At 53.9% G+C, this 25,841-nt stretch overlaps 10 protein-coding genes across 10 annotated transcripts; 4 read left to right on the forward strand and 6 right to left on the reverse strand.

The window, feature by feature from the left end:
• Positions 1 to 312: 312 nt before the first annotated feature.
• On the forward strand, positions 313 to 2,178 carry G647_04015 (uncharacterized protein; the record flags this gene model as incomplete). Its single annotated transcript, XM_008728360.1, has 1 exon — positions 313 to 2,178. One exon carries the CDS (start codon positions 313 to 315, stop codon positions 2,176 to 2,178), a length of 1,866 nt encoding a protein of 621 aa, XP_008726582.1.
• A 1,612-nt stretch (positions 2,179 to 3,790) lies between these two features.
• G647_04016 (uncharacterized protein) lies at positions 3,791 to 5,727 on the reverse strand (the record flags this gene model as incomplete). The annotated part of the gene is made up of 3 exons (XM_008728361.1): positions 3,791 to 4,119; positions 4,181 to 5,047; positions 5,097 to 5,727. The coding sequence occupies 3 exons, from the start codon at positions 5,725 to 5,727 to the stop codon at positions 3,791 to 3,793; spliced, it is 1,827 nt and encodes a 608-aa protein (XP_008726583.1).
• A 1,381-nt stretch (positions 5,728 to 7,108) lies between these two features.
• On the reverse strand, positions 7,109 to 8,256 carry G647_04017 (uncharacterized protein; the record flags this gene model as incomplete). Its single annotated transcript, XM_008728362.1, has 2 exons — positions 7,109 to 7,372; positions 7,429 to 8,256. 2 exons carry the CDS (start codon positions 8,254 to 8,256, stop codon positions 7,109 to 7,111), a joined length of 1,092 nt encoding a protein of 363 aa, XP_008726584.1.
• Positions 8,257 to 9,090: 834 nt separating this feature from the next.
• On the forward strand, positions 9,091 to 13,344 carry G647_04018 (uncharacterized protein; the record flags this gene model as incomplete). Its single annotated transcript, XM_008728363.1, has 3 exons — positions 9,091 to 11,616; positions 11,698 to 12,808; positions 12,968 to 13,344. 3 exons carry the CDS (start codon positions 9,091 to 9,093, stop codon positions 13,342 to 13,344), a joined length of 4,014 nt encoding a protein of 1,337 aa, XP_008726585.1.
• A 254-nt stretch (positions 13,345 to 13,598) lies between these two features.
• Positions 13,599 to 14,512, reverse strand: G647_04019 (succinate dehydrogenase, cytochrome b556 subunit; the record flags this gene model as incomplete). Its single annotated transcript, XM_008728364.1, has 3 exons — positions 13,599 to 13,964; positions 14,032 to 14,084; positions 14,149 to 14,512. 3 exons carry the CDS (start codon positions 14,510 to 14,512, stop codon positions 13,599 to 13,601), a joined length of 783 nt encoding a protein of 260 aa, XP_008726586.1.
• A 1,595-nt stretch (positions 14,513 to 16,107) lies between these two features.
• Positions 16,108 to 17,334, forward strand: G647_04020 (uncharacterized protein; the record flags this gene model as incomplete). The annotated part of the gene is made up of 1 exon (XM_008728365.1): positions 16,108 to 17,334. The coding sequence occupies one exon, from the start codon at positions 16,108 to 16,110 to the stop codon at positions 17,332 to 17,334; it is 1,227 nt and encodes a 408-aa protein (XP_008726587.1).
• An 822-nt stretch (positions 17,335 to 18,156) lies between these two features.
• Positions 18,157 to 18,936, reverse strand: G647_04021 (uncharacterized protein; the record flags this gene model as incomplete). Its single annotated transcript, XM_008728366.1, has 1 exon — positions 18,157 to 18,936. The coding sequence occupies one exon, from the start codon at positions 18,934 to 18,936 to the stop codon at positions 18,157 to 18,159; it is 780 nt and encodes a 259-aa protein (XP_008726588.1).
• A 2,690-nt stretch (positions 18,937 to 21,626) lies between these two features.
• Positions 21,627 to 21,881, reverse strand: G647_04022 (uncharacterized protein; the record flags this gene model as incomplete). The annotated part of the gene is made up of 1 exon (XM_008728367.1): positions 21,627 to 21,881. The coding sequence occupies one exon, from the start codon at positions 21,879 to 21,881 to the stop codon at positions 21,627 to 21,629; it is 255 nt and encodes an 84-aa protein (XP_008726589.1).
• Positions 21,882 to 23,156: 1,275 nt separating this feature from the next.
• G647_04023 (tRNA-intron endonuclease) lies at positions 23,157 to 24,818 on the reverse strand (the record flags this gene model as incomplete). The annotated part of the gene is made up of 2 exons (XM_008728368.1): positions 23,157 to 24,188; positions 24,282 to 24,818. The coding sequence occupies 2 exons, from the start codon at positions 24,816 to 24,818 to the stop codon at positions 23,157 to 23,159; spliced, it is 1,569 nt and encodes a 522-aa protein (XP_008726590.1).
• A 654-nt stretch (positions 24,819 to 25,472) lies between these two features.
• G647_04024 (H/ACA ribonucleoprotein complex subunit 3) lies at positions 25,473 to 25,776 on the forward strand (the record flags this gene model as incomplete). The annotated part of the gene is made up of 3 exons (XM_008728369.1): positions 25,473 to 25,600; positions 25,653 to 25,702; positions 25,760 to 25,776. The coding sequence occupies 3 exons, from the start codon at positions 25,473 to 25,475 to the stop codon at positions 25,774 to 25,776; spliced, it is 195 nt and encodes a 64-aa protein (XP_008726591.1).
• Between the last annotated feature and the right edge of the window lie 65 nt (positions 25,777 to 25,841).

Here is a 25,841-nt window from a genome sequence, read left to right on the forward strand (position 1 = left end):
GCGCCTCGACTCCGGCCCAGGCGACGCTGCTGGGGTATCGTATGGGCCAATCAGAAGGGGGACGATGAGTGCGTGACGCCGATCAGGCTGCCGACTTCATAAGGGGCCTCACAGGCCTGTAAGTCCGCCATGCGGCCCGGACCTTTGCTGTCCCTCCGACCTGTGGGCTAAGGAAGGGGTCTCCTGACTCCTCGTCTCTAATATCATGATGGAAGGCGGCTCACTCACGCCGTATGTGTCGATGTAATCCTTCCATAACACACCGCGATAGGGATTCATAGTACTCCATGTAGCAGCAGCCCACTCCCCGCCATGAGCAACTGGCTAAGTCATATACGCTCGGAGCCGTATTCAGCCCCAGCAATCCCGACCAGCCTCGAAGCATCGTGGCTTCAAACTCCCGCAACTCCGCGGACAGCTCCCAAGCCCAAGGACCGCAACGCGCCCGACTACCGCTATCAGGTAAATCAGAAATGCATCTACGAGCGCCGTCTGCCGGGCGGGAGCTACATCACAGCACACGTCCAGCGCCTCCAATCGGGCTACTACGACAGTCCCGTCATCCACGAAGACTGCATTGACAACGTCCGCTTCGTGGCGATCAATTTCGTGTTCCATCCCAGCCGGACGACCTTCCGCTTCAAATCGGCCGAGATCAGAATTGCCTTGCACCATACGGGCGAGGACGGCCGGAATCCACTGCAGCAGATGGTCACGGATCTGGTGCCGCCTCGAACAAGCAGTCACGACCATGCCACCCAGACCGAGACCGAGACAGGGACAGACGGGACAACTCACGACGCGCCGCTGGTGTGGCAAAACAAGCGTGTTCACGGCCATGGCAGGCCGTCTCGACCAAGATTCCTCCGTCACGCACCCCATCTGCTTTACGGGTCCATCAGTCCCGAGACGCTGAACTGGAACTTCAACCTCGCGGGATCGCTGGGTGTGTCGCAGGGTCCGGCGAGCGCGAGTCTGAAGCCCTCGTACGGGCTCAAATCCAGCTACAAGGTGTACGAGATGATGAAGATCCAGGGGTCCGTCCGGACACTGCGATCCTGGGCCGGACACGAGTACGACATCGAGGACGGAGAGCTGGTCTGGACGCTCGAGGAGAACAGGCTCCAGAAATCGGGACTGCCCCGGGAATTCACCTTCGTCATGCTCCTGACCAAGGGCACCGGCGGGTTCGAAGAGAGCGGCGACGTCAGGTTGGAGATCGACGTCGACCCGAAAGTCACGGGCCGACTGGGCGCCACGTACCCGTCCGTGGTCACAAATCTGCATCAGTATCAACCGTTCAAGCGTGGCACCTTGGACCTTGACGACGAAATCGGCCAGGTGTTTGAACCGTACGTCAAGGGCAAGGGGTTCAATTTTGCCGACATTGCGAGCAGCTTCGACAATTTCGTCTGGCTGCCGGGGAATGCATACTCGACGTCGGAGCCAGAATACTCGGCTGCGCCTAGTGGAGGTGGTCAACAACAACAACAGCAGCAGCAGCAGCAGCAGCAGCAGGAGGAGGAGAAGCAGCCACAGACGGGCCAGCAAGGAGACCAGCGGCAACAACATCACCACCGTAGCTCTACATGGCAGAATGCACTCCCCTCAACTGATACGACGCTTAATCTTCGCGTCTTCTTCGAACCGTCGCGAGGCAGCCCCGTGCCGTTCTCGAATCAAATGCAACAGCATCATCAACAGCAGCAGCAGCAGATACCGTATCTCAACTTAAAGGTACCGCACGCTCGTTCGCAAAATCCATCGCCAATCCCGCCCTCAATCGCGGGGTCTCGCAACTCGCCAACCCGTAGGACCATTACTATCGGTTCAGGGTCGTCCAAGTCTGTGCGGAAGCAGCGATCACGGTCCGAGCTCGCGAAGGAGTACAGATCATCGCCGGAGCCCAGAAGGGCAGAACGCAGCTCTGCGACTGGAGGAGACCCGGATCCCAACAGAAGGTCTCTCCAGGCTAGTAGCCGGCGAGACGAGGATATGAGGAAGAATGGACTCGACCGCGAGAATCGTCACGAGCATGTCGCCACAAAACGGCCCATACTGGATTCTTCGACCGATGACCATGTCGACGGCCATATTGATCAACAACCCACTTTCATGGTCTCAGGTTCGAGTCCCGAGTATACGACTCCGCCTTTACATCTGGACAGAGGCGCGTAGAGTTGATCCCGCAAATACCCAAGTCTAGGAATTGATAAGTAGGACCAGGAATAGAAGTAAGACCATAAGGATAAGTAAGAATAAGAGTAAGAGTAAGAGCAAGAGCAAGAGCACGACCACGAGTGCGATGTGAAGACGCCACATCTATTTCCTACGGTATCCTATCCTACGATATCCTATCCTACGATATCCTGTGCTGTCCTGTCCTATCCTAAATCGCAAGGACGACTACATCGCCACGACAGAACCGCTGCAAACAGAGTATCCCTCTTCCACGCATGACAATCCCGCCTCCGCCTACCACAGCCAACAGAGTATTTCCCCTTCCTCCCACGCATGACAAACCCCGCCTACCTCATCGGCTTCAGGGAAATCAAGGCGAATACCATCCTACCGTACCAATACCATCGCCAGTGCCCGTGCCCGTGCCCGTGCGTGCCCGCATCCATGCTCGTACTTGACGCTCGTACTTGACACTCCAAGGACCAAAATCCGTCGACGAAAACTTGAACACTTTCCCACCGAAGTACCCAAATATATAGATATATATATACTGTATTTTCAGCCGCGCGAATCATTGCACAGCGAGCGGACTGCCGGACTGGCGGGCCGTCAAATAAGGGAAGGAATTGCACGCGGTGATCTGTGGTAGGGGCCACCACTGTGAGTGTCTCGAGTCTCTTGTTTCTTCCATCTCTCTAATTAGAGCTCCGCTCTCGGCTATGAAGATATCTCAGCAGCCCTGCTGGTCCTGCCATGTGAGGGTGAGGGCCAAGGACAGAACAAGGAAGGAACAGGGCAGGAACGGGACTGGGACTGTCCGCGCACAGGATCACGGATCTCAACCTCGATCTCACCCTCACCCTCTTCCTCTCCTTTCCCAGGGTCCCAGGGTCCCAGGGTTCGAATGTTCGAATGCTCGAACGTCTAGTTGGTCATTTGTGCTGGGATGGAGAAGAAGTGAGAAGGTTCAGACGGCGTGGTCAATAGTTGGCTTGCTCAATAGTTGGCCTGCTCAATAGTTGGCCTGCAAGGTAGATCTCAAGTGTGTGCGGTCTTGATTTTTGGCTTGTCGATTCACCGAGGCCAGAGACTTGGAGTATGTGCCCGGAGCTGGGCTAAACATGCAGAGTGTGATAGCCCAGAAGGGATTGTTGCAACACGTTCGAATCATCTGCTACGGAGCTTGAAGGATGTAGGGTCACAGTGGAGAGAGGACGTCGCTCGAGAAGATCTGGAAAGCGATCTAAACATAATCAATTCATTCGTTCATGGATGATAGATTGTCTATTGACAACACTTGCAGTCCGAGCCAGACACTCTAGCTCTTTCATTTAGCGCTCATCAGTCGTCTTTTGTACAACATTCAATGTACAGGGTATATTCCTTCCTGACTTTCCGTTTGCTGCATAACCATGATAGCCCCGTCGTGATCACAAGGATCGTGGAACGCCGACAATTCAAGCAGGTGTGTCATTCCGAGCGAGAGACTTCCCCTTCCGGGCCAGAATCACATACCCGAGACCTCATCAAATTCAAAGCGCACATTGGCGATTTCTCGAAACCCCCCCTATATACTCATCCCATGTACCAACCTCTGCTGGCTCGATCCCTATCGAACCATTCCACTTCCTAGCCTGGGCATACTCTGTCGTCTGGCAAACTCCGCTTGACTCTGCCTCCGTGAATTCGCCTCCCTACTCGCATTGGTGTTCGTCCTCGAAAGTCGTCTAGACTCCGATGTCCCGGACGCAGAAGGCAGGTAAGAGAGACGGCGGCCCTCGTTGTCGGCACGCGCGTTAGCGAGCGACTGGGCAAATGGCGATCGCTTGCGCAGCGTTGGACCATAGATGTAGATCACATAGACTGCGACAACAAGGAGTGTGGCGATGCAGGCGAGGATGGTGCAGGCGTAATTGAGATGGCGGCGACCTCCAATATCTGTGCAGCAATTACGTTAGCCTCAGTAGCTTGACAGCGGAAGAAAACATGGCAAGCTCACTCTCAAAGAATGGTGTGGCAGGAACAGTAAGTACACCGGCCAGGAAATCTCGTGACCAGCCATTACCCCCGGTGGCGGAAGCGGAGTAGGGACCGTAGGCGCAGATCATGTAGTCAATCGTAGCCATGTAGATCGCATAGTTGGCGATACCGACAAGAGCAGCAAAAATCATGGAACCGATCCAGTGGATGGGTGGTCCTTGAATGGTCCACGCAAATCCGAACAGGCCAATAGGCAGACATGGGGCAGTGTAGAGAAGCCACCACAAGCGCGACTCGTACTGTGCTCTTTCATCGCCGGGCTTCGACTTTCTCTCGTTGATGTTGCGCCTGATGGCTGGGATGAAGGAGATCCACGCGATGACATATCCAACTCCCAAGGGCAGGAAGGCCAAGCCGACCGCAAAAATCGCAAAATTCCACTGCTTGTAGACAAGGGAGAAGGATTGGATGAACATGAAGATGAGGGCATCGCTGAAGCCGCTCAGGAGCGAAAGCGTGAGCACGATCGGCTCTGTCAGGAACATCTTGAATGGTCGGATCCAGGTGATGAGAATCTCTTTGGCGCTGAAACGGTCGCTGAAAGGCTCGAGCTCGTTAGGGCCCCAGATATTCTCACCAGTGGCCTTACGTCTCCTTTTGGCGATCCGATCCATCATGATGGTGGAACGGGTTTCCGGGACGAAGAAGAAGTGACAGGCCTGAACGAAGCCACCGAAAATGAGTTGGATCCAGATTGTCCACCTCCAATCGCTGACGTATTGCTCGACAAACCCGCCCACGATGGGCCCGAGAACAGAGCCGAACACGGACGAGAAGACCACATAAGCCACGGCGTACTGTTGACTATCTGCATCCCACATGTCGGCTGATAGTGGTTTAGTCAAAAGGTCCAGACCATTACAGTTGGCACTTACCGATCATCCCTAGTGTTACCGAGCCTCCAGCAGAACTGAGGCCACCCAAAGCTCTACCAACCATGATGGATGCAAAGTTCGGAGCCAGCGCGACAGGGAGTTGCCAAATGTTTACCAGAGTCAGAGAAGCCTGAAGAATCGGCCATCGACCCAATTCTTCGCTCCAGGGCGCCCAAAGCTCGCAGCCAAAGGCATAGAGCACCAAAAATATCATGGCACCGCATCGTGCCGCTTGTTCGCTGACATGGTATTCTTCCGAGATGCCTACGATGCCATTTGAATAAAGGCTGGTGTTGAAGTTCATCGAGAGTTGCACCAGAAAAATTACAGTCAAGATGGTCCATTTCTTCCATTCCGGAAACGAATAGCCCAATTCGCTGTAGCAATCGTCCTCGGTGATCTCGATCTTGTCAAAGGTTTCGGGTTCAGGCTCGGTATCCTTGTCGCCGGCCTTCTCGTCTGGCAAAGTCTTGCCCACATGTTCTTCTTGCTGTAGTTGAGGATCCTCGTCCGGTTCAACGGTGGAGGCCTTGTCCCATTCTCCGTGGGTGTCTTTGCCCTCGGGCGACGCGGTCTCGGAGTCGTTGAAGGGGAGATTAAATTGTGGGTGGCGGCCGGGTGCTGACGCCATAGCGAAAGAGAAACGTAGAAGGAATGCACTGATCACAAATGCAACGAGCACGAGGTGTAAAGCCTAGACGCACCACCAGAACTCGTGTGGAGAATATGAGAGCGGTAGAAGGATATAAGATAAGGACTGTTCGGCGTAAACGACGCTGGTTAAGAGACGGGGCTCGGTGGACAAGATGGTCTGAATAGCAGTGCCACAAATTGAGAATGCGTTATGATATCAGGGTATCCATCTAGTGGAGTCGCAGGAGGGTGACTTCCGAATGAAAAGTATACAGTCCTGTAAGCGCTGCACAACGACGTCAGCACCAGGCACGATCATGCTCAGCTTCCAGAGAAACCGTTGAGGGTCAGGCGCGATGTAAAAGCGGGTAGAATTGAAGAGCGAGTGAGCTTCTGCACTTGCCACTTGACTGCGGAGCTTGAATCATTGTGTATTAAACGCGCTGAGTGCCTTCGTCCACAGCGACCAGGCTGGTGAACGTGGCGGCTGGGCAGGCGAAAGGCTGCGACATGGCATGAGCTTGGTCTCCTCTGGAATCTGCAGCTTGAAGCTTGATCTTCGGATGATCTCCCCTGCACCGTAATTCGGACGAGATTGACTTTTGACGATAATTCGCGCTTGTGGCTTTACAGCTGCCGAGGCGGGGGCGGTTGAGTCAACATCACCATGACGTCGTTGCCATTCTGGTGGCTAGTTGGTTGCCGATGAGGGGATTTTCAGGCCAACATGGGAGATATGCCAACGCTAAAATATCTTGATCTCTAACCAAGCTGTCATCTGCTTGGACGTCGCTTTGAGCAGATGCTAATCCACTTATCGTACTCGTAGCCACGCGAGTACTCGTAGGGTCATGAGGCTAGTTGATTTTTCGACTGTTACCATGGCCCGCGTTGGCACCATGAGTAAGCCTCGTCACCCAGAACACGAGATATCGTCAATCCACTTGTCTACAGGGTTCGCTCAAACGAAGGGACCTCTTTTTGTGTGGACTATTCGATTTGTGCTGGCGACGAGCTGTGGAAATGTGGAATGTCTTCATTTCAGAGGTACATGGACACCACGTTGCCAGTGCACGTAGTGAGGATTGAAGCGTGCACGTAGTGAGGATTGAAGGGTGCACGACCGTCCAGTGCAGGAGCGATACCGTGACAATAAACCGACCAGCGAGGCCATCCTCTGCAGGTCATTCTCCGAGATCAACACTGCAGAAACCCCAGTTTGGCGATCCTTGTGCGGACTTCGCCTTTTACGCCCTCATTCCTAACGGTGTCATTGTTGCCCGTTGCGCCAGCCAAGTCATCACTTATGAATCGAGAAACCGGCCCTTTGCCAGATAACCACCAACGCCTTGCTGATAACGCTCACGTAGACGAATGCCTCACACGTAGATCGGCAAAATCGTTTTTGCAGATCTCGATTGGATCACCTCCCCTGCCAGAATATGCGTTCCGGCAGCTCCGCGTTTTGCCTTCCCCGGATTTGCATTCACATTGGCACTGCCCGCACCATCATCTTGGAAGACCTGTAGGGTATTGATCGCCCAGTAAGCATCGGCAAAGTCGGCCGGATTGTTGGCGACATATTCCTCGCACGTTGGGGCCAGAGACGCGCAGGTGGAAGTGTCCCATACTGCGCCAGCCCACTGAAGAACGCCGGAGTCAGCATACATGTAAGGGGAGAGGAAGAAGAGACGCTTACCTGTCCACAAAAGGTGGTGTCGAAGACGATTTGCAGGTTCCTGAAGTGATCGTCGATGTTGAACTGGCCTTGGAAGAGAGAGTTTGGGGTTCCCCAGTTTGCGGATGGATCGGGGCTGCTGCTGACGATGTCGCTGGGGAACGACCCTCGGGGGAAGAACCATATCTTGATAAAGTCGGACGACCACTCCGTTGCAAACACTCCGCCGCCTGCCTCATTGAATTCAGGACCGAAGGTCAAGTTGGAAATGTCGCCAATGGAACATCCGGCATTCATTGGCTGATCAGGAGCGTTGATGTCGCAGTTCGAGGTTATCACTTGGCCCGAGAAATCGGTGCGGTCGCTGATGACCGGGCCTTCGCTGGTATGTAGGGTCATGCTATTCGTAGGTTGGTCATTGACGCCCTCGACGATGTCGATCTCCCCGTTGTTCGGCCAGTCGCTTCCTACCATCCAGAATGCGGGCCATGTGCCGCAGACACCCCCAGGCATGTGAACAATATCTGCAATGACCAGACCGTGTTGGAAGGATTGTGAGGAGGTGACCCGCACAGCCGCACGACCTTCAGGAGCCACCTTTTCTGTGTCGACGCCCATATAGATTGCGAACGAGGCATTGCCGCCGTCGATGAACCCTGCGATTCCGCTTGAATTTGCCGCCTCGAGCGACTGGAATTGCACGAGTCCATCCGTCGGATCAGGGTCGGTGAAGAAATCGAAGCCTTGCCAGAAGGCGTCGCCGGAGTAGTCTTGAACGATCTGGTAGGCGGCAAACGCGACTTGAAAGCATGTGCTGACCAGCAGCAGAAGAAAAGCGGTCGGGACCATGGTGAGGGTGACTTGTTTGACCTGCAAAGGTGACACGGATTGAACGATGGTTGTCTGATTGCCGAACTAGCGGTATCAAATTTGGGATAGGGAAGGCGCAAGCCGTGAATCAATCGACAGGCTCAGGGCGGAGATCAGGTGTAAGGAACGTGCTGAAGAAGGAGTGTTTGTAATAAAGAAGGCTTGTGAGCAGAGACCAGCCGAACTGGACCGCAATGAAGGTGTCTCAATAGACAACGGGGAATGGGAATGAATGTTTCCGCAGCGACATGGTCAGAAGAGGCGCAGCTGGAGGAAACGGGGCTTCTCAAGCATTTTTTCTGCCGGTACCTACCTTGGCGGGTGTCATTGATGGGAATGTGAGAGGGATCCTGTGGAAGTCATTGCGGTGAAGCTGGAATCTGCCAGACCTGGAGGCATATACGGCCACCTGGTCTTCCGTGCTCACTACGAGACCAAGGATAGTCTACGGTAGGTGAATATGGCAAAGAAGAATCTCGTAGTTTCAGAAACCGTTTGTAGATAATCCAGTCGCTCTGAGAATACATTGAGTTGACTGAAACAAGAGCTGGACAAATACAGCCACGTGAGAAGTTGATCTCATGAAACGCGTTTCGGCAATCGTCGCTGTTTCCAGCCGCATCGCGTCCGCCGCCCGCGGCAAAATCGTGTGGCCTCCGTTGCTTCGCGCCCGCCTTCAAGCCGTATCAAACATTCCGCACCTGAAACCCCATACCACACACCACCACCAATCTACTTGTACGCTGTGGCTGGCTGTTGTCCATTTGACAGAGATATGGCTGCCGCCTGCCACTCCTCCCCCGGGCCACGATCATGACCACAGTGGCGCCCACTCTCGAGACCTCCAAGCAGATCCCCATTGCCGACCTCTCTCCCGCTTCTGACCATGCTCCGTCCTGCATTGTAGGCCAAGTTGTGCTGGTTTGGCCCTACTCTAGCTCGACCGGCACGCTTGCCCTGCTTTTGGCAGATACTGATGTCCGACGGCGCAAATCCAAAGGTCAGGTGAAGGTCGTCTTCCGCCATGGGTGTGCCCGAGAAGTGGCAAGGACAAAAGTCGGCATTGGGGATACAGTCAAGCTGGGGTTAGACGACTGCAGATGGACAGAGACGGGCGATTTGATTTCCACTCCGGGCAAGAAGATAGATTGGGACCTAGAATACTGGAAACAGGTTATCTTGCAAGTTCAACGAGACGGTGACCTCCATTCTACAGTCGACTATAGAGCGAATGAACCCGATGAATCCGATGCTTCCTCCGCAGACAGCGCAATTGCTCTGGTCAACGGCGCGTCCACCACTCGTGCCTCCGTGAATGGAGTTCTGCATCGCCAGCAGAGTACAATCCACGTCCCGTACTTGACACCGCAAAAGCCCGTCCGAAGGGTCTCCGCAGGTACATTTATCGATGCCGCTCTGGACTCTTTCGTGGAAGATGACGGATACGTTCCTGGTCAAGGACGGAAGAGAACCAAGTTTGCGAGGAACAGCGGAGCATGGAGCCTCGTGGACTCGGACGACGACTCAAAAGATATTTCGCAGTCACGGCTCGACGCCGGACAAGTCGAGCAGCAACAAAGCCTTACACACGAAGAGATCAGTTTGACGGTCGAACCCTCTGAGCGTGTTGGGCAGGATCAGATGCCACACGAAGCGATCGACTTAACGGTGGAAACTTCTGAGCATACAGAGCAGGACCAGATGCCACACGAAGACATTGACGATGCCCGGACAGAAAAACTGCCTGCCGACATCCTGCAAACTCCGGCTGTGGAGGTTATCGAGAGCGCGAGCTCACCTCCGCTTACCAACTCAGGAGGGTCATCTTCAATACCCCAACCAGTGCTCATGGGTCCGCCTTCAACACCGCTCAAAGCCACGCGTTTGCATTTGCCACCAGTGGAGGTTGACGTGACCGAAATCAGCCCCCCACCTGACGCTGCCACCACGCCGCGGTTGCTCCCTCTCGCGTCGCCAGGGCTACCATTGGTCTCACCTCTGGTCCAGAGAGCAGGAGTGGAGGTGGGATACTTCCCAGTATTCGATGAGCCTGCATCTCAGTTAGAAGCTTCCGGTGATTCGCTAGCCGTTGCTACAGAAGATGCCAGACCTGAGAACGAGCTGGATGCCGCATCATTATCAGGGTCTGACGGCTCACTGATGATTGTGGAAGAAGTGTCTGTTCTCCGGAAACCGTCGGCAGATATCGAGGCTGAGCCTGTTGGACGCTCAAAGCACACGGAGACCCTTGACGAAACCACGGGCGAGACAGGGAATGTGGTAAGCACAAGGAGCGCTGGATACCAAGAACCGCAGTGGCTGTCGGTTTTGGAGTCAAATATCGACGAAGAGCGCCTTCGGTCCGGTGACAAGTCACCCTCAGAGATAGCTCCCAGGCTCCCTTACCCAGGTGAGGCGGTTGAAGACGAGGATGACGATATGTATGGGGCACCTGCTGATATGTCACAAACAACCGGGGTTTGGGTCAGTCCTTCTTCAGTCGAGGCGCCGAAGAGCCCGCTGGATGTCATCGAACAATTCCTGCAAATGTCCCCAGTTGCACCAACGCGACCCTCGAATGTCTTCGAACACATTGATTTAGGCAATGTCTCGAACATTCCGATTACGCCTTCGCACGACAGTGTGGAGGGGAGTGCAGCTGCAGACGTTCGGCAAGAGAAGACATCAATTCCTGTTTTCGAGAAATCCTCATCAGTTACCTATCCCGAGTCACAATCTCCGTTCAGGCAGAATCGAGCTCAGCAAACAAGCTCCGGTACCTCTAGTCGACGCTCGTCTGATCATCGCACGCGGCTCCGGTCCTTGGATGGCACCCTCGAGCTCCACGACCCTGGTGCAGACTACATAAATCAGCTTGCTCAAATCGCTGCGACCGCGGGAAGCGTGAAGCAGCCTACAGAAAACGCCGAGTACGCACACGGCGCGCCCCAGAGAGATGTGGGTTCAGAACACGACGTGCCACCAGCTAACATTCTAGCCCAAGAGGTGGGCAGGGTTGACTCCTCCGAGGGTGCGGCAGAAGAGGTCACACGACAAACCTACGAGACTGTAAGATTTGACGCGTCTGAGGGAATAGATCCACAGCCTGCGACGCAGACCATCAAGCTACACGACCGAGAGGAGGACGTAATCAATCCGTCTGGGTCCTTGCGCAGCCCCGAAGCTCAAGTACAACTACCAACACCGGATCAGTCGCAACTGTATCAACCCTCGCCTGCACAGAACACTCGTCTTGAGCAGACTGAAGACCCGACAGAAGTGAACGTCGTTGCTCTTCCAACACCTCAACATACGCAGGAAGACGCTGCACAGGAGCAAGTGTCAGAGGAAGTGGTCACACAAGACGACGACGAAGAAGCTGCGCAGGAGCCAAAAGAGACTGATTTCACGCACCAAGAGGAGGTATCTGCACAGGTCACTGCAGAGCTGGAAGCGCAGACCCGAGAAGAGAGATCAACGGATTCTTTTCGGGAGGCACCTGCTCGAGACGCGCAAGAGAAGACGCCAGACATTGACGAGGACGGAGAGAGGGAGGAGCCTAGTGAAGCGCTGGCGGCAAGCGCAGCTCCTGCTATGGCTCCCACGATCTCTGATCTGCACCCTGACACGGTCGCTCCTCGTCGAGTCTCCCAACGCCTCTCGGCCAGAAAGTCCGCCATGGCTAGCAACATCTCTAGTCCGTATTTTACCCCTCGTAAACCAGCTCCAGCGCCCTCTTCGTCACCAACTCGCAAAGAAAATATCCACCCTGCGTCGCCAGATCGGAGCGATTCGCGATCATCCCCGGTGCGAGAGCGAAAGAAGACACCAGTTCCATCCGCCTTCTTCCAAGAGGCAGAGCCAAATGGCATTGACATCACGCCTATCTCCCCCAATTCGCAGGCAAAGAGGCCGACATCCCGCAGGCATACAGGCATCACAACTCCTCTCGCATATTATGCGCACCTGAGTTCTTTGCATGAGCACTTCAGCCAGGTTGTAGACATCATCGGTGTATGCACACAGTCGTCGGCACCGCCGCAAAGATCGAGATCAGGGCCGAAAGACTACCATACCACCTTGCGCTTAGCTGATCCTTCACTCCCCGCTGACCGGCACGCGCCAGTACCTGCCCAGATTTTCCGGCATGCCATGAATGCCATTCCTACAACCACTAGCGGAGACGTTGTGATCCTTCGGAACTTCAAGGTCCAGACTTCTGAAAGAAAGTTCATGCTTTTGAGCACGGAGACATCCTCATGGGCTGTCTTCCAGGCCAAACCCGGCTCAAGTATGAGTTGGTCGGATGTTATCATATCTGGCCCTCCCATTGAGTACGGTCCCACCGAAACCAGTCGAGTCAAGCTTCTCTTCAGCTGGTGGAATTCAGCTGGCAAACAACTATTTTCTGCAAGTACTTCAACAAATGACCATGAAGGTATTGGAGTCAGTTCAGGCGAACCGCGGAGCAGGTCTCCAATTCGCAAAGACGATGGACAACCTCGTCTAAAAGCCCAACCTGCCAGCGGCCGTCGGACAGCCAACATGACTAGCGATTTCGGCAACGAGAACGCGGTGGAGAATTTCTATGCGTCTTTTGCGAACGGGGACAACGTCGACGTGACAGACGACACTGCCGACGAAGAAACTGCCCACGGTGTTCCTGAAAGTTCCGCTGACGGAAGTGAAGTGAACCTGAATGACCGCGCCGTCAAAGAAGCCGAGATAAATGTTCGGCCTGCTCAGCAGACCAGTAGGCGCAAGGCCAACAGGACTGATCACACTGGCAATGAAGGCGACGAAGACGTGAACATGATAGAAGATGATCGTGAGAAGAGCGCTCCTCTGACGGATGCAACCAACCACCGCAGACAATCCACCGTGTCCATAGCGGCATCAGAGCCGGGCAGAACCGTCACCCCACGAAGAAGCACCAGACAGAAGCATAAGAAGTCCCCGAGTTTGGTGCACGAATTGCGTGATGGGACCAAGTACGTCGATGACGATCGAAGGAGGAGCGGAAGTGTCGTGCATGAGTTGAGGGATGGTGTTACTTATGTTGATTAACAGCATCACTGTGTCATGGTCATAGGCGGGAGTCTCGCCGATATCGACCGCTCGAAGCAGCACATCGATAAGCTCGAATCGAGCTTGTAGTGTTAGAAAGCACATAACACGTAATGCATAATATCCTCGCATGGACGCATTGGTTTCACTGATTCAGTTCTACCTCGATCTTCGCGTGCTGCAGCCAGCGTGTTCATGTACATTGTCTTCTCGAGCCATCTGTCCACCACTGATCGACCTCGCCTACCACTCGTTCACAAAAACGTCAAACCCAACGCACTCACCACACTCAGCCCGACAACCGTCCACCCAGTGTAGATAACTTGCTTGTTCGTCAAGCTCGCGCCCGTGTCCCAGACTAGATGCCTAATCCCGTTCAATCCATGATACGTGAAGGGGAAGGCGACCGCGCCCTTGAACAGAACCTTGGCCAGGACCGGCCAGGCGGCGAAACTTGCGGCCAGGGATGCGCTCTCGAGATGCCACCCGAAGAGCGGGGCGACAAGGTACGCAGCGCCGAAGACGTAGATTCCGCTGGAGAGAACGGCGCCCGTGATGCGGTTGAGGGCCGAGCCGTACCACGTTATTTGCGGGCGGTAGATGGAGAGGTGGGGTGAGATCTGGGGGTAAATGTGCTACGTTAGAACTTTGGATGACTTGCGGTCAGGGCAGTGGAAGAGAACTCACGGGACGGTTGAGGCGTTGATTTGCGAGGATCTCTTGGCCGCTCGATTGCGAGACTGTGGATGTCGTTGCTGGTCTGGAGGACGGAGACGGAGAGAGAGACAGTTAGCATGATAATACGTTGTAGACTTTGTGAGGGGTTGTTCAGGAGAACGAGACGAGCGTCCGGTCTCGAGATATCAAGCATCTGCTTTTCCTGCTCTTCTTCTTGTTCTTTCCCATCTGTCTCCCGAGATGCAGGTGTACATCTGTCGCCTGTCGGAGCCGGAGTAGTTCCTGCATCTTCTTCGACTTGTCCTCCTCTGCGATAGACCTTCTCTGGGAGAAACCACCGCGTTGCAGGGATGCGAGGACTGACCTGATCTGTACATTCTGAGAGGTCGCAATGGCTGCTGGGGCCGATAATCTCGACAGAGGCGTCTTGCCCAGTGTGGAGGGGTTTGCTGCGAGGACTTTGTCGACTTATTAGTTTCTCGGTTGGCATCTCGTTTTAGGCCGATGGGGGACTTACGTCGCCGTTGCGTTAGCTGCAGCGCCCTGCGCGAGAACATGTTGGCCGACATGGCTGCTGCGAGGAGTCGTTGTCGGAGTGGCAGTTGAGCTGGTCGCTTGGAGCTTCACAGGCTCATGATGTCGAGAGGTTCGGATCGGAACATTGGGGAACCGCGGAAGAGAGCGCTTGGCAGTCACGTGAGAGCTGATTATCTTTGGCTCGGTTTTGATTTGCTGGGAGTTGGATAGGCGAGCGGCTACAAGCTGCCACGTGACAGTGTACCATCATGGCGGCATCCGGAGCACATTCAAAATTTGACTTCGTACAGATATTATCCCCAAGTCAGATACTCCATACATATACGCGGCATTACAGAGTATACTTAAAATGCGTGCGTTCTTGAGCATGATCGATCAGTGCGACCTCAGTATCAGTCTGGAGACTGCACGTCATCTATGGCTGGAACTGTGTGGGTGAGACACCAAGTTGCTGACGCCGGAAAGACTGGTTCATTGCATCTATTTTGACAGATGATCGGACACCCTGAAGCGTATTTATCAGGGGACATTCTCGGTACAGCATCATCGCGATGACAACGCGAAGTCTCCATGACCCGCAAAACCATATCTGGACATCAGGCAGTTTGCAGCGCGTGTTCTGCTTCACACGACAACGAAGTAATATCTGGTTGAGATTCAAATCCACAGTATACTGTCTTCTGCACTCTCAGTGTTTACCGCGTGAAGAGGGGCAACTAACCATGGTGCCAGTGTCGGTGCCAGTGCCAGTGGTGTTGGTATGATTGACAATGAAGGAGGACCCGGCCCTATTTTGCCTTGCTGAGGGGAGCCTTGTTCCATGATTGTCGAGATGTCTTCCTTATCAGCAGATGCAACCATGGAATCGCCGTGGAGCTGTGACACAGAGACAGCTGTCTCACAAGACACTGCCGAGAGAAAGAGTGTACAACTTCACCCGTGCCAAATCAACTCTTGTGAACAAGGCGATTCACCTGTAAGTATGTGCACTACGCTTACAAGGAAACGGCTCTCTCATGATATACGATATTCGGACATTCGGCGGACTCTGCAGTGCCGCCGGGCGACTGTAAAGCTAGGCCTTCACATATCGTCTTCGATATACCTCCTTTTTTGGACAACATGGTCAGGGCTAGCAGCAGCGTGCCTTGCCATGGCCCCTAGGAAGGACCTAGGTGCTGTCCTTTTGCTTCGCCGGAGAAAGTGTCACAGCGGAGGCCATGATGCCGAAGTCCTCGTGACTTTTTCCGGTCTGGGGACATGCACCGTCTCGCAGGAGGACGACATCTTCACTGCAGACAGCCTTATCGCGTTATCGCTGTGCTGTACCATCGCAATGTTGAAGTCTTTCCAAGTCGTGCTCGTTCCAACCCGCATGTCCTCAACACTCTCCTTCGACCGGCATATTGTCATTGTCTAAGCAAGAAAATTCACCTCATGTCTACCCAGGTTGTCCCAAGAAGACCACGAGGCAGACCTCGCAAGGACACACGGCCTGCGCTCCCAGGTCTTGTTACATACGAGTTTAACACACTCGCCGACCCGTGCATGACCCTCCGTTACAACCCCAGCAAGAAATGCCTGTGTGCCTACCAAAGTACCATCGAGATCGGCGACTCGCTCTGTCCTTATCATGGATGCTACGGCGACAAAAGCAAGACATTCTCACGCAAGGATACAGCCTCCACTCCGGTGCCGAGAAAGAGGAAGAGAGATGACGATCAGGAGGCAGAAGAGCAGGATCACGGACCTCAACTGAGCCCTGGACTGACACTGACTGACAAACGACAAGCAACCCGTCGCATTAGTCCAGAGAACGTCGCAGAAGAGCGCGTCAATGCTGGACCATGTCTGCTGAAGGAACAAGCACAGCAACTTCTACATGATGGAAGCCCTTTTGACCAACACCCAGATGCCTCTCCGAACAGCGAGATAGGTCCTCTGGTAGAGATTGACTTCCTTAAGGCGCCTCTAGAAGCTCGAAAGCTCATCTACCGCTATCTCCTTGTGCCGTCCTCCAAATCAATCACCTTCCCCAGTCAACAGGCCAGCAACACTTTCAGCGAGCTGAATCCCGAACTACAAACCAATATCCTCTTCACGCACCCTGTAGTGTACAATGAATGCAGGCCGATCCTCTATGGCGAGAACATCTTTGTGGCCCGGAGTGCGACAGATTTTTTCTTGCCCACTGGCATCCAAGGTCTTCGACCAGCTACTGCACGAAGAATCAAACACATCTCAATCGTCAGGAAAGGTACGGCGAACCAATGCGACATCACCAGCCACGCGCTGGCGTCGTCCTTGCACAGCATGGTTCTTCAATCCCCAGCTTTCCTCGGCCTTCGCACCATCACCTTCCGCTTCGAGGTCGGCCGACCAGTCCACATGAACCTGTTCACTCTACAGATGTACCTCAGCAGCCATAACGTGACAGCTGATGTCCGAGCGATGTACAAGAAGGCCAAGGTTGTAAAAGACGCGGCTGCGAAAGTGGCGTTCAAAGCACTGCAGAAGGGCTCGCCGTTCCAAGGACTGTGTCTTGTTGAAGAGTCAGAGCATACCATCTGGATTCCGGGAAGAGGACGAGGAAGTCATACCGTGAATGTGAATGAAGTGTGCCTGTTCAGGACCTCCGAGGCTGGCGACACATACGAGGAGGAAAAGCAGATGTTGCGCACATCAATCTTGGACGTGCTGCGTGGCGAAAAACTGAACGATGTGCCAGGAGCGGATCGACGATACGAGTGGTTCTGCAGGAAATGTCCCAATTGAGCTGCCACAGAATGTGCTTCAAATAGGAGGAACTGGCCAGGATATGATCACGCCGGCGTGGTTGGAAAGCTCTACCTGACGATCTGCTTACGAGGCTACGACACGCGATAGTCATGCAGCACGTCCATCAGAGCTGTTCTGTAGAGACAAGCCTTCTGCCAAGAGAGGGATCTCAGACGGAGAACAAGTTGTACTAGAAGACAATGACAATTGCCTATTTCCCTCCCTGGCGTTCAGTTCGATCGTACTTGTGTTTGTCGTTACACAATAGTGCTCAGCCTACGGACCTTGCCATCCCAGCCTCTGTGTGAGTGTCAGAGACGCATTCGGCCACTTACTGATCCACCGTATTCCACTACTGCACAGCACTAATCGTGCCCTGCCATTTGGTCGGGCTTCAAATTTCTTCCAAGCTGCCTTAAGCAAACCTCTTCTTCTTTCTACCACGGACTCCAGCTTGGCAGCTCACATTCACGGCACATGACTATTGCCAATGAAGTGGTCTCAGCATTCTAGCTTGATGACGGAGTCTCAGAAGGACCCTTCACCTGTCGTTAATCACCCGCGCGAGCCGTTCCAATGACTCCGGGGGCTTCATATCAAGGTTACATTTCATCATGAGCACAGAAGATACAAACATGGGGCAACGGCAGAAAGCCAGCCACCCCAGAACGGTTTTGTTCCCAAGCGAGCCTAAGATCGATCTCTCTCGCATCCCACAAAAGTAATGTTCGCCAACCCTGAGATTACATCTCTCGAATTCGATGATGGAAAAAAGCCACCAACTCCAAAATCCCTATGATCTAGGACCACTAGCCACCTTCACAATCCCTTGCACATGATCCAATCCATCTGGATACACTTGCCCATCTTGAACTCATGGTCCCCAACCTTTGTGAACCCCAAGCCCTCATATACCCTTTGGGCCTTGAAATTGCCTTCCCAAACACCCAACCACAATGACCTGTACCCTAAGCTCTGGGCGAGCAATTCGATCTCACGCGCCAGGGTTTTTCCTACCCCGCGACCGTGGTGCGCTGTCGAGACGTATAAGCGCTGAAGCTCGACGCTTGAGCGGAGATGAGAAAGGCATGGCTCCGTTGTCCCTTCGGTGAGTTGTGCAAAGCCGATTACTCTGTCGTCGTCTTCGTCTCCGGCTTCGGCGTCGGCATCGTCGCTACTGTCCTCACTAACCCTCCCGTCGCCCGAAAAGGCGGATCCTTGCCTTGAGTCAATCGACTTCGCTCTCGTGCAAGCCACGAGGACATGCTTCGTCGGACAGCGAATATCCTCCTCAATGGCTTCCGCGGTGTATGCCTCGTTCAGGAAAGCCGTCAGGTCGTGCGGAGGAATGGAGAAGCCAAAAGTTGCAGAGAAAACCGTTGCCCCGAGGTGCGCAATTGCCGGCGCGTCCCTCACTGTTGCCGGTCGGACTCTAAAGGACGGGCTTGTCTCCTTTGGATCATCAGGCAAACTTGTCCGTGAACTGGCAACGCTGATTCTTGTCTGGACGCTTGACGGCGGGGATGATTGCGAGTCGTAGGCAAAATCCGGCGCCGGAACCGGTGATGGCAGGGGTAGTGGATGTTGTTGAACGAGCATCATCACCAGTCGGGTCAGTCTTAAAATTTCCGTTGACACAATCCCTTCGCGCAACTCAATTCAGGGTGGTCCTGATATAAGGCGTGTACAACTCGTGAGCGTTGTGTGAATCTTTCCAAAGCGTGCCTGTAACTGTGTACGTTGGGATATCTTCGACCTTTGGCGCACTCAACTTGCTGGACTCGGGTGACAAATCGAGAGAGAGAAATCGACCATCGGAGATCTATGGGTATATCGCCAACTGCACAGTTCAGACGTCCTCAGGCAGGGCCAACCATATATCATCTATGCGCCCAGACCAGCACCACCAGGGTGGCGGGATGATACTATAAAGGAGGCTAAAAAAAAAGAAGCAAAAACTTTCCACGCCTCGCACATGTACTGTACGCCCTGCAGGAATGCCACAGTTGACGAGAGGACGATGATGTCCGACACAACACGTACATACCGGGTACTGTACGGGAGGACACAGGACTCGTACCTCGTGCGGTGGCAGTGGCTGGCGCGCAGTAGGTGCAGTGGCGTACCTCTAACACAGCACGGACACGAGGCGGGGAAGGGCAGCAGCACCCCTGTGACGAGACCCCTCCAAGGCCCACGCCCTGCAGGATACGAGTACTAGTACCTAGAGACATCCCCCCTGACATGTCATCCCGGCGTCACGCCCTGCCACAGACAGCGTCTATCTGTCTGTCTGTCTCTCTGGACTCTTGCGCCTTTTCACACATACCTGGTACGCAATGCAATATCCATGTTCGCCCTTGCGTCGTGCGGTGAGCACTTGCCACCAACTCCAACTGGGCATGACATGATTATCGTGCAGCAATGCCTCAATACGCAATCAGAACGCATTACGCAGTAGATCTCTGATTAGAGAGGACTCGAACTCGAACTCGTACCCGTCGGCTTTCACGGGAAGAAATGCCCACAACGACAACACCGTACATAACAGTCCGCGATAATGCAATGCAATGCCGAACGCGTGATTTGATTCTTGGCTACATAACAGGCTGGAACAGTATGGAAGAAATATTTCGTGACTCGTTAAAACCTCGATTGAGATACTCGTTAAGGTGGACTGCGAGACCAAAAAGCACGGAACATTGCGCCCGCGGGGGAGGGAGGGAAAGGATGGAGGGGGGGCCTGACCGCCGCTGATATCCGACACCAGCCGTTGGTCCGTTGGTTCGTTCCTTGCGCTGGCTGGCTTGCTTGATTCGACTCAGGCAATCCTGACTTTCGCCCTGCCGCCCTGCCGCCCCTGCCCAAATCAATAACCCGAAAAAAAAAACCCCATCCTTGGCTGGACTTCTTATGGTGCTGTATATATATATGTATGCATGTATGCGTGCATGTGGGTGCGTATGGCGATGATGTCCCGGCACACCTTGTCTCACTGCTTGCTGTTCGACTGCTCAGATGTGGAGAAAGGGAAGGAGGCCCTCCCAGTGGCTCTGGATTTAGGTTCGGGTTCGAATCGAAGGTCAGGTTCGGACTCTCGTCGTGGTATTTCTCTCTCGTAACAAAAGGGTCGACTCGCCACTGTGTCCGTCCAGCTTTGACGAGCCTCCCCATGGGGAAGCAGAAGGGGGATCGGACACGGTGACCTACATGCACGCATGCATACATACATGCATACTGTAGGAGGCGACGGCGCACGCGATCGGGAGGCGTGAAACTCGAACCTAAAAACTTTGCTCCCGTGTCGTAGTGACGTGTGGATCGGAAGTCGTAGGGAGGAGAGGACCAGTGCAATCTCCTGCTAGCGGGACAATGCGGAATCAGGGTCTTGTCTTGGTTTTGGGCGCAGAGTTTTTGCACTTTCTGCCTTTCGACCTGGAGACGTACTGTAGCAACGACGACCTTTCCGTTTGACTGAGAGGGACCCGGATGTCATTCGCTGCCTTTTGACCTGGGATGCCGGGTTGAGGAGCCCAGCTGGAGCTGGGTAACATGCGAGAAGATCTGGCAGAGTCGATGACGAGGCCGGTTTTTGGCGTGCAGCCAGCGGTCGATCCGTGAAGATTTGATCTCGGAGGACTGGAGACCAGAGCTCGACTTGATTATTTGTCCTTGTCACTGAATTGGCTTTTGTACGAGGTGTCGAGCAACCCGCCTGATGCAGAGCTCGAGGGCACGGCTATCCTCGTGCGGCCCTCTCGAGAAGACGTGACCGAGAGATTGGCGAGATCTGCCGGTTGCTGACAGCTGATTGACATGTTCCTGGCGGAACGGCTCGTGGGGATTACGAACATCCCGGCAAACTCTCTCCTCAGCATGGGAACAGCGGTAATGACATGGGTGCTGGACTGCATCTTTTCTGTTGATTTTTCTGTTTTTTCCTCTTCTTATTCTTGCCGGTTTTATCGCTTTTGGTCGGTGTCAGGAAACGATATAAACAAAACTCAAACAAGGCAAATTACTGTCTTCGGAAAATAACACTCAAGCAAGCGCGAGAAATTGCAAGCACGATGAGAACGACCTCCGGACCAGCGCCGTCCGCCGACATCCAGACAAAAATCATCTTCCAGCCTTTGTTGCCCGCTTGGTGGTCGAGAATTTTTGACTGGGGCGGCATTTCACCACGGCGTCAAAGGTCCCCGGAGAGAGGTTTACCCTTTCCAGAGTCTACCACAGGACGGCCGAGTTAGCATGACCTGACTCTGGCACGGCGGGGACTCATCTTCACGTTACTTACGACGAAGGGTTTTGGTTCGGGTCCTCAAGAGCTCAAAGACAGCTTCCTTGTCGACGCTGAGCTTGTCGGCAATGGTATTGTTCTGATTATAGCGGAGATACTGGATGTAACTCTCGACTTTGCGTTCCTGGACGTCGGTGCCCATATCGTCCCAGATGGGCGGATCGGGCCCTAGAAACTTTCCCGCCTCCTGCCGGGCCTTGCGCATCTCCCGGGCGTTCAGGCCGAGTTTGGTCCAGACAGACATTTTGGGATAAGACAGAACAATCGTGCGTCAGCCGTTGTGCGAGATCAGAGATTGTGATACAGAGTATTGCGTGTGGTGTGTTGCCTCTGGTCGTGGTTGACGTGAAGATGCCATCGAACGGGGTTTCATGACAAGTGACGTGTCGATTTCTCGTAGGCGCTTAGCAGACCGTCTTACGTGTTGGCAATATGGTGTTGTGGTTGAAGTCTGAGAGTTCAGTTTATCAAAGTTCCGACCAAGGTGTTGGTCGCAAACCGATACTCGCGACAGAAACCAATGGGTGGAAGGCTGGGCGGCCGAACGAGGCTGCGATTCCATGCGAACCAGTCCTTTTCCCTCACCTCCAACTTACTCCTTACCGAGAACTCCATACAGGTGCTCCATACTCGGCGCGTATGAAAGCATGAACGACCATCTCGAAGTCGTTCCGGCGTGCCTGCCGAGGCGACCGTCGCAGGCACGACCACCTAGCGGCTGCTGATCGATGTAGCAGCAGCATCGATCAACCGACCGATCGAAGCCATCGGAATCCTCATTCCATGCAAGCAGTATCCAAGGACCACTACACCTGACGATCGACGGTGCCCTACCGTACGGAGGACTCGTGTTGCTCCTTCACATGACTCCCATCACCAGCCAGACGAACCGGTTCGTTGGCGCCCCTCGAACCGACACCACCAACGCCAAGAGAGTCCAGGCAAACCTAACAGGCGATTACGCATTGAGAGCCTCGGGGAGTACGGCGGCGGCTACCTCGTCGACTCATCTCATTTGGCGGCTGCGGAGCCGAAATTGGATCAGTCCAGGTGAGAAAGCAAGCGGCGTGCTGAAGCGATGGTCCGAAAACTGACCACGCCGTGGGGCGGTGGGCACTTTACGAGGTCGTGGAGAGGTAGCACGCCGGTCATCTTCAAGCGAGACCATCTCGATCCACACGAGGTAAGGAGAGCGCGGCTGAGACTGGCCGTGGGGATTCCTCGCTCCTGAGATTGAGATCAACAGTGGAGGTCGGATGTTGTCCCGGTCCAACCCTCTGAGCATCTCTTGAGCACTGCTGACCGCTCGGTATGCTTGGTGGTTCGATGCATCTTCAAAGCAATTGATCCAGTGGTTGACTGGGGCAAAACTCTCTGTCGACAAGTCAAAATTCAATTGATGCCCTCAACTGGCAGGCCTGAAATATGGGGTATCTATTGAAGGTCATATGTGCTCTGGCAAAATGTCACACATCCATACATCAAGAATATTCATCACGAGGGAGGGACAGACTGTATCTCAATCCCTGCTCCGATTTGGAGTCCACCTCCGGACATTGACATCCCTTATTTTGTACTTCGAGAGTAACATGCCAATGTCAACATCCTTGGCCTTGGCCGTGTCGTTAGCCTCGCTTTTTAGCGGAGGCGGAATATCCACATAACACAGCACCAGCTGTTTATGCACCTGAGCCTGTACACGATTTACGCCATGCAGCCACCACCAGTTCTTCTTGCTCGTCTTCCTTTCGATCGCTTTCCTCTCTTCGGCCGTGGTTGACTCGGTCCAATATCGATGTGTGTATGAAGGAATAATGACGACTGCGAACTCGGCGTGATAAAACGCGGGCCCGCGGTTATATAAAAGGTAATCTGTGGAGAATTTCACCCCAGAGCGCACAACCCAACCCAGAGAGCGGTAATGGTGGTAGACAGCGTATGAGATCATGAAAGGGTCGTCTGGCTCAGCGGGCAGGGAAAGTGACCGTGGCGGATGATATGAGTGTCTCCGGAATAGTGAAAGAAGCGACGTTGGTGGCAGGACGGTCGTGCTGTCATCACAATATACGTTGAGCACACCCAAGCCGTAAGAGAGGAAAAAAGCTTCTTCTAGGGATATGCTCAAATGCTCTTGATTTTGTTGCTCAATGGGGGCTTCTGGTACCGGCTTCGCATCTTCCAGTGGCGACGTACCCGGGGACTTGATGGGTGAGATTACCGGAGAGGTCAGATCGAATTCTCTAGCCTCGACAGTCGGCGAGAAGTGAACTGTTTTGGCTCGTCGTAAGCGCTCCACTGGTCGGGCGTCAGCTAGACTGGTCTCTGAACACGTCGAAGTCGGTGGAGGCGTCGGCAGCCCATTCGTCTCGATAGCTTTTTTCCACTCTTCGAACCCTTCTATCGACCCGTTTTCTTTGTCATCTTCAGGCGTTGGCGTGGCAGTGCCGCTAGCCGACTCAAGCACTCCATCAATGTTGCTTATATTCTGCACATTGCTCTTGAGAACGTTGAGCCTGGAAATACTGTTGATGTGGTCGTTGATATCAGTGGTCTGTGGAGGTTCACTTATAATCATTTGCTCATCCGGCGTCCGATTTGTGTGCTCATTCAGACGACCATTCTGCTCAGGCTTGTTCGGTCGCACGTTTCCATTGGTACCGTCTATTTGGCCAAAGGCAGTATAACCCTGCTGCGATTCCTCGGAAAGCTTGTGGTCAATCTCTTCCTGCTCTTTTCTCGCTCGTTCATGCTTCAGCTGCCTGCGCTGCTCGCGCCTCGCCGCAGTATTCTCCTCAGCCGTCTTGCCCTTCTTCTTTCTGTTCTCCAACCAGTTTGGCTCACTCCGACTGAGACTCCCCCTACCGAAGAAGCCCATTTCCCAAAGCTTGCGTATTGTGTCTGGGTCGCTTACGTGTATGGATGATGTTGCTGACGAAAAGTAGCCATCGTAGGTGGGTCGAGGTGGCGGGACAATAACTTGAGCAAGGTACGAGAGGGCGATTGCGACTAGTGAAAGCGGATTGTGAGGGATGAGGACGGGCAAAGGATAAACTTCGAGAGGGAGAAGGTGTCGATGGATATGGTTGTAATTAGGTCTCTTTGGCCGTCGTTGAGGCTTGGTCGTCGCTGGCTTGGATGTTGGGACTTCAGCAGGTGCCGGTTGCTCGAAAGCTGAGGCCATGCTGAGTGTCTGCGTTCGTGGTCAGCCTTGTAGAATTTTCACATGCTTCCACATCGAGTCCAAAAAAAATCAAAATTGTGAGAGTCCGTCACTCAGATACCGTTGTAGTCTAATACAAGAAGCCCACACTGAAGAGTAGCTGAAATCAAAGTGCTACCTTCTAGGCCACGAAAATGGTCATCACCGGACAGAAGGGGGTGTAGTGTTGCATGATTCACATGGTTGGGCAGCATACTCACATTACATCCGGATCGCCGTTGAGTAAGAGAGGAGTCAGGGCGGTCTCACATTGAGGTGGGAGCGTCCATCCGAGCTTGGTGGCAGCCTGGAGAGCAGTGCGCACGGTAGCAGGCGAGATCCCGCGTGTCAGAAAAGGAAGTCTTGCAGTCAAATCGACTCGGTGTCGCGGTCGGATTGATGAGTGAGTGTGCAGGCAGTGGACTGACCTGACTGACCCGAAACTGCAATAGGTTTGACCTCAGCCTCTGCTCCCCGCAATTTTCATCGACAAAGGAAATTTTTGGATCGCGCTTTCCTGCCGATTTTGCACTCTCCAACCACGTCAGAGCAATTTGATATCAAGAGCCGACCGAACACCACAACCTGTAGCACAGTTCGCAGTGAAGATTCGACCGAAGACAACCGGGCGCAAAGATGCATCTGATGTACACTGAAGACCCGGCGACGGGCAGAAGGATATACACCTTGAAAAAAGTCCTTGACGGGACCGTCACAAAGTCTGCACATCCTGCTAGATTTTCTCCAGACGACAAGTATTCGAGGTGAGAAGCACGCGATATGATGTGGTCCAGGCAAAACTGACATCGCCCGCAGGCATCGAGTGACCCTGAAGAAGCGCTATGGCCTCCTTCTCACCCAGCAGAGTACGCTCCGCTCCTCCACATGAGTCTCCTCGCCTGCGACTGACACGCACCTACCAGAAGATGAGAAGAAATGAGCAACTCTTACTTGCGGGTTCACAAGGCGTTAAGGACACGGTGCTAGCAGATCAGGGAACAGGAT

Source organism: Cladophialophora carrionii (genome assembly GCF_000365165.1).
Source record: "Cladophialophora carrionii CBS 160.54 unplaced genomic scaffold supercont1.3, whole genome shotgun sequence".
Taxonomy (NCBI): domain Eukaryota; kingdom Fungi; phylum Ascomycota; class Eurotiomycetes; order Chaetothyriales; family Herpotrichiellaceae; genus Cladophialophora; species Cladophialophora carrionii.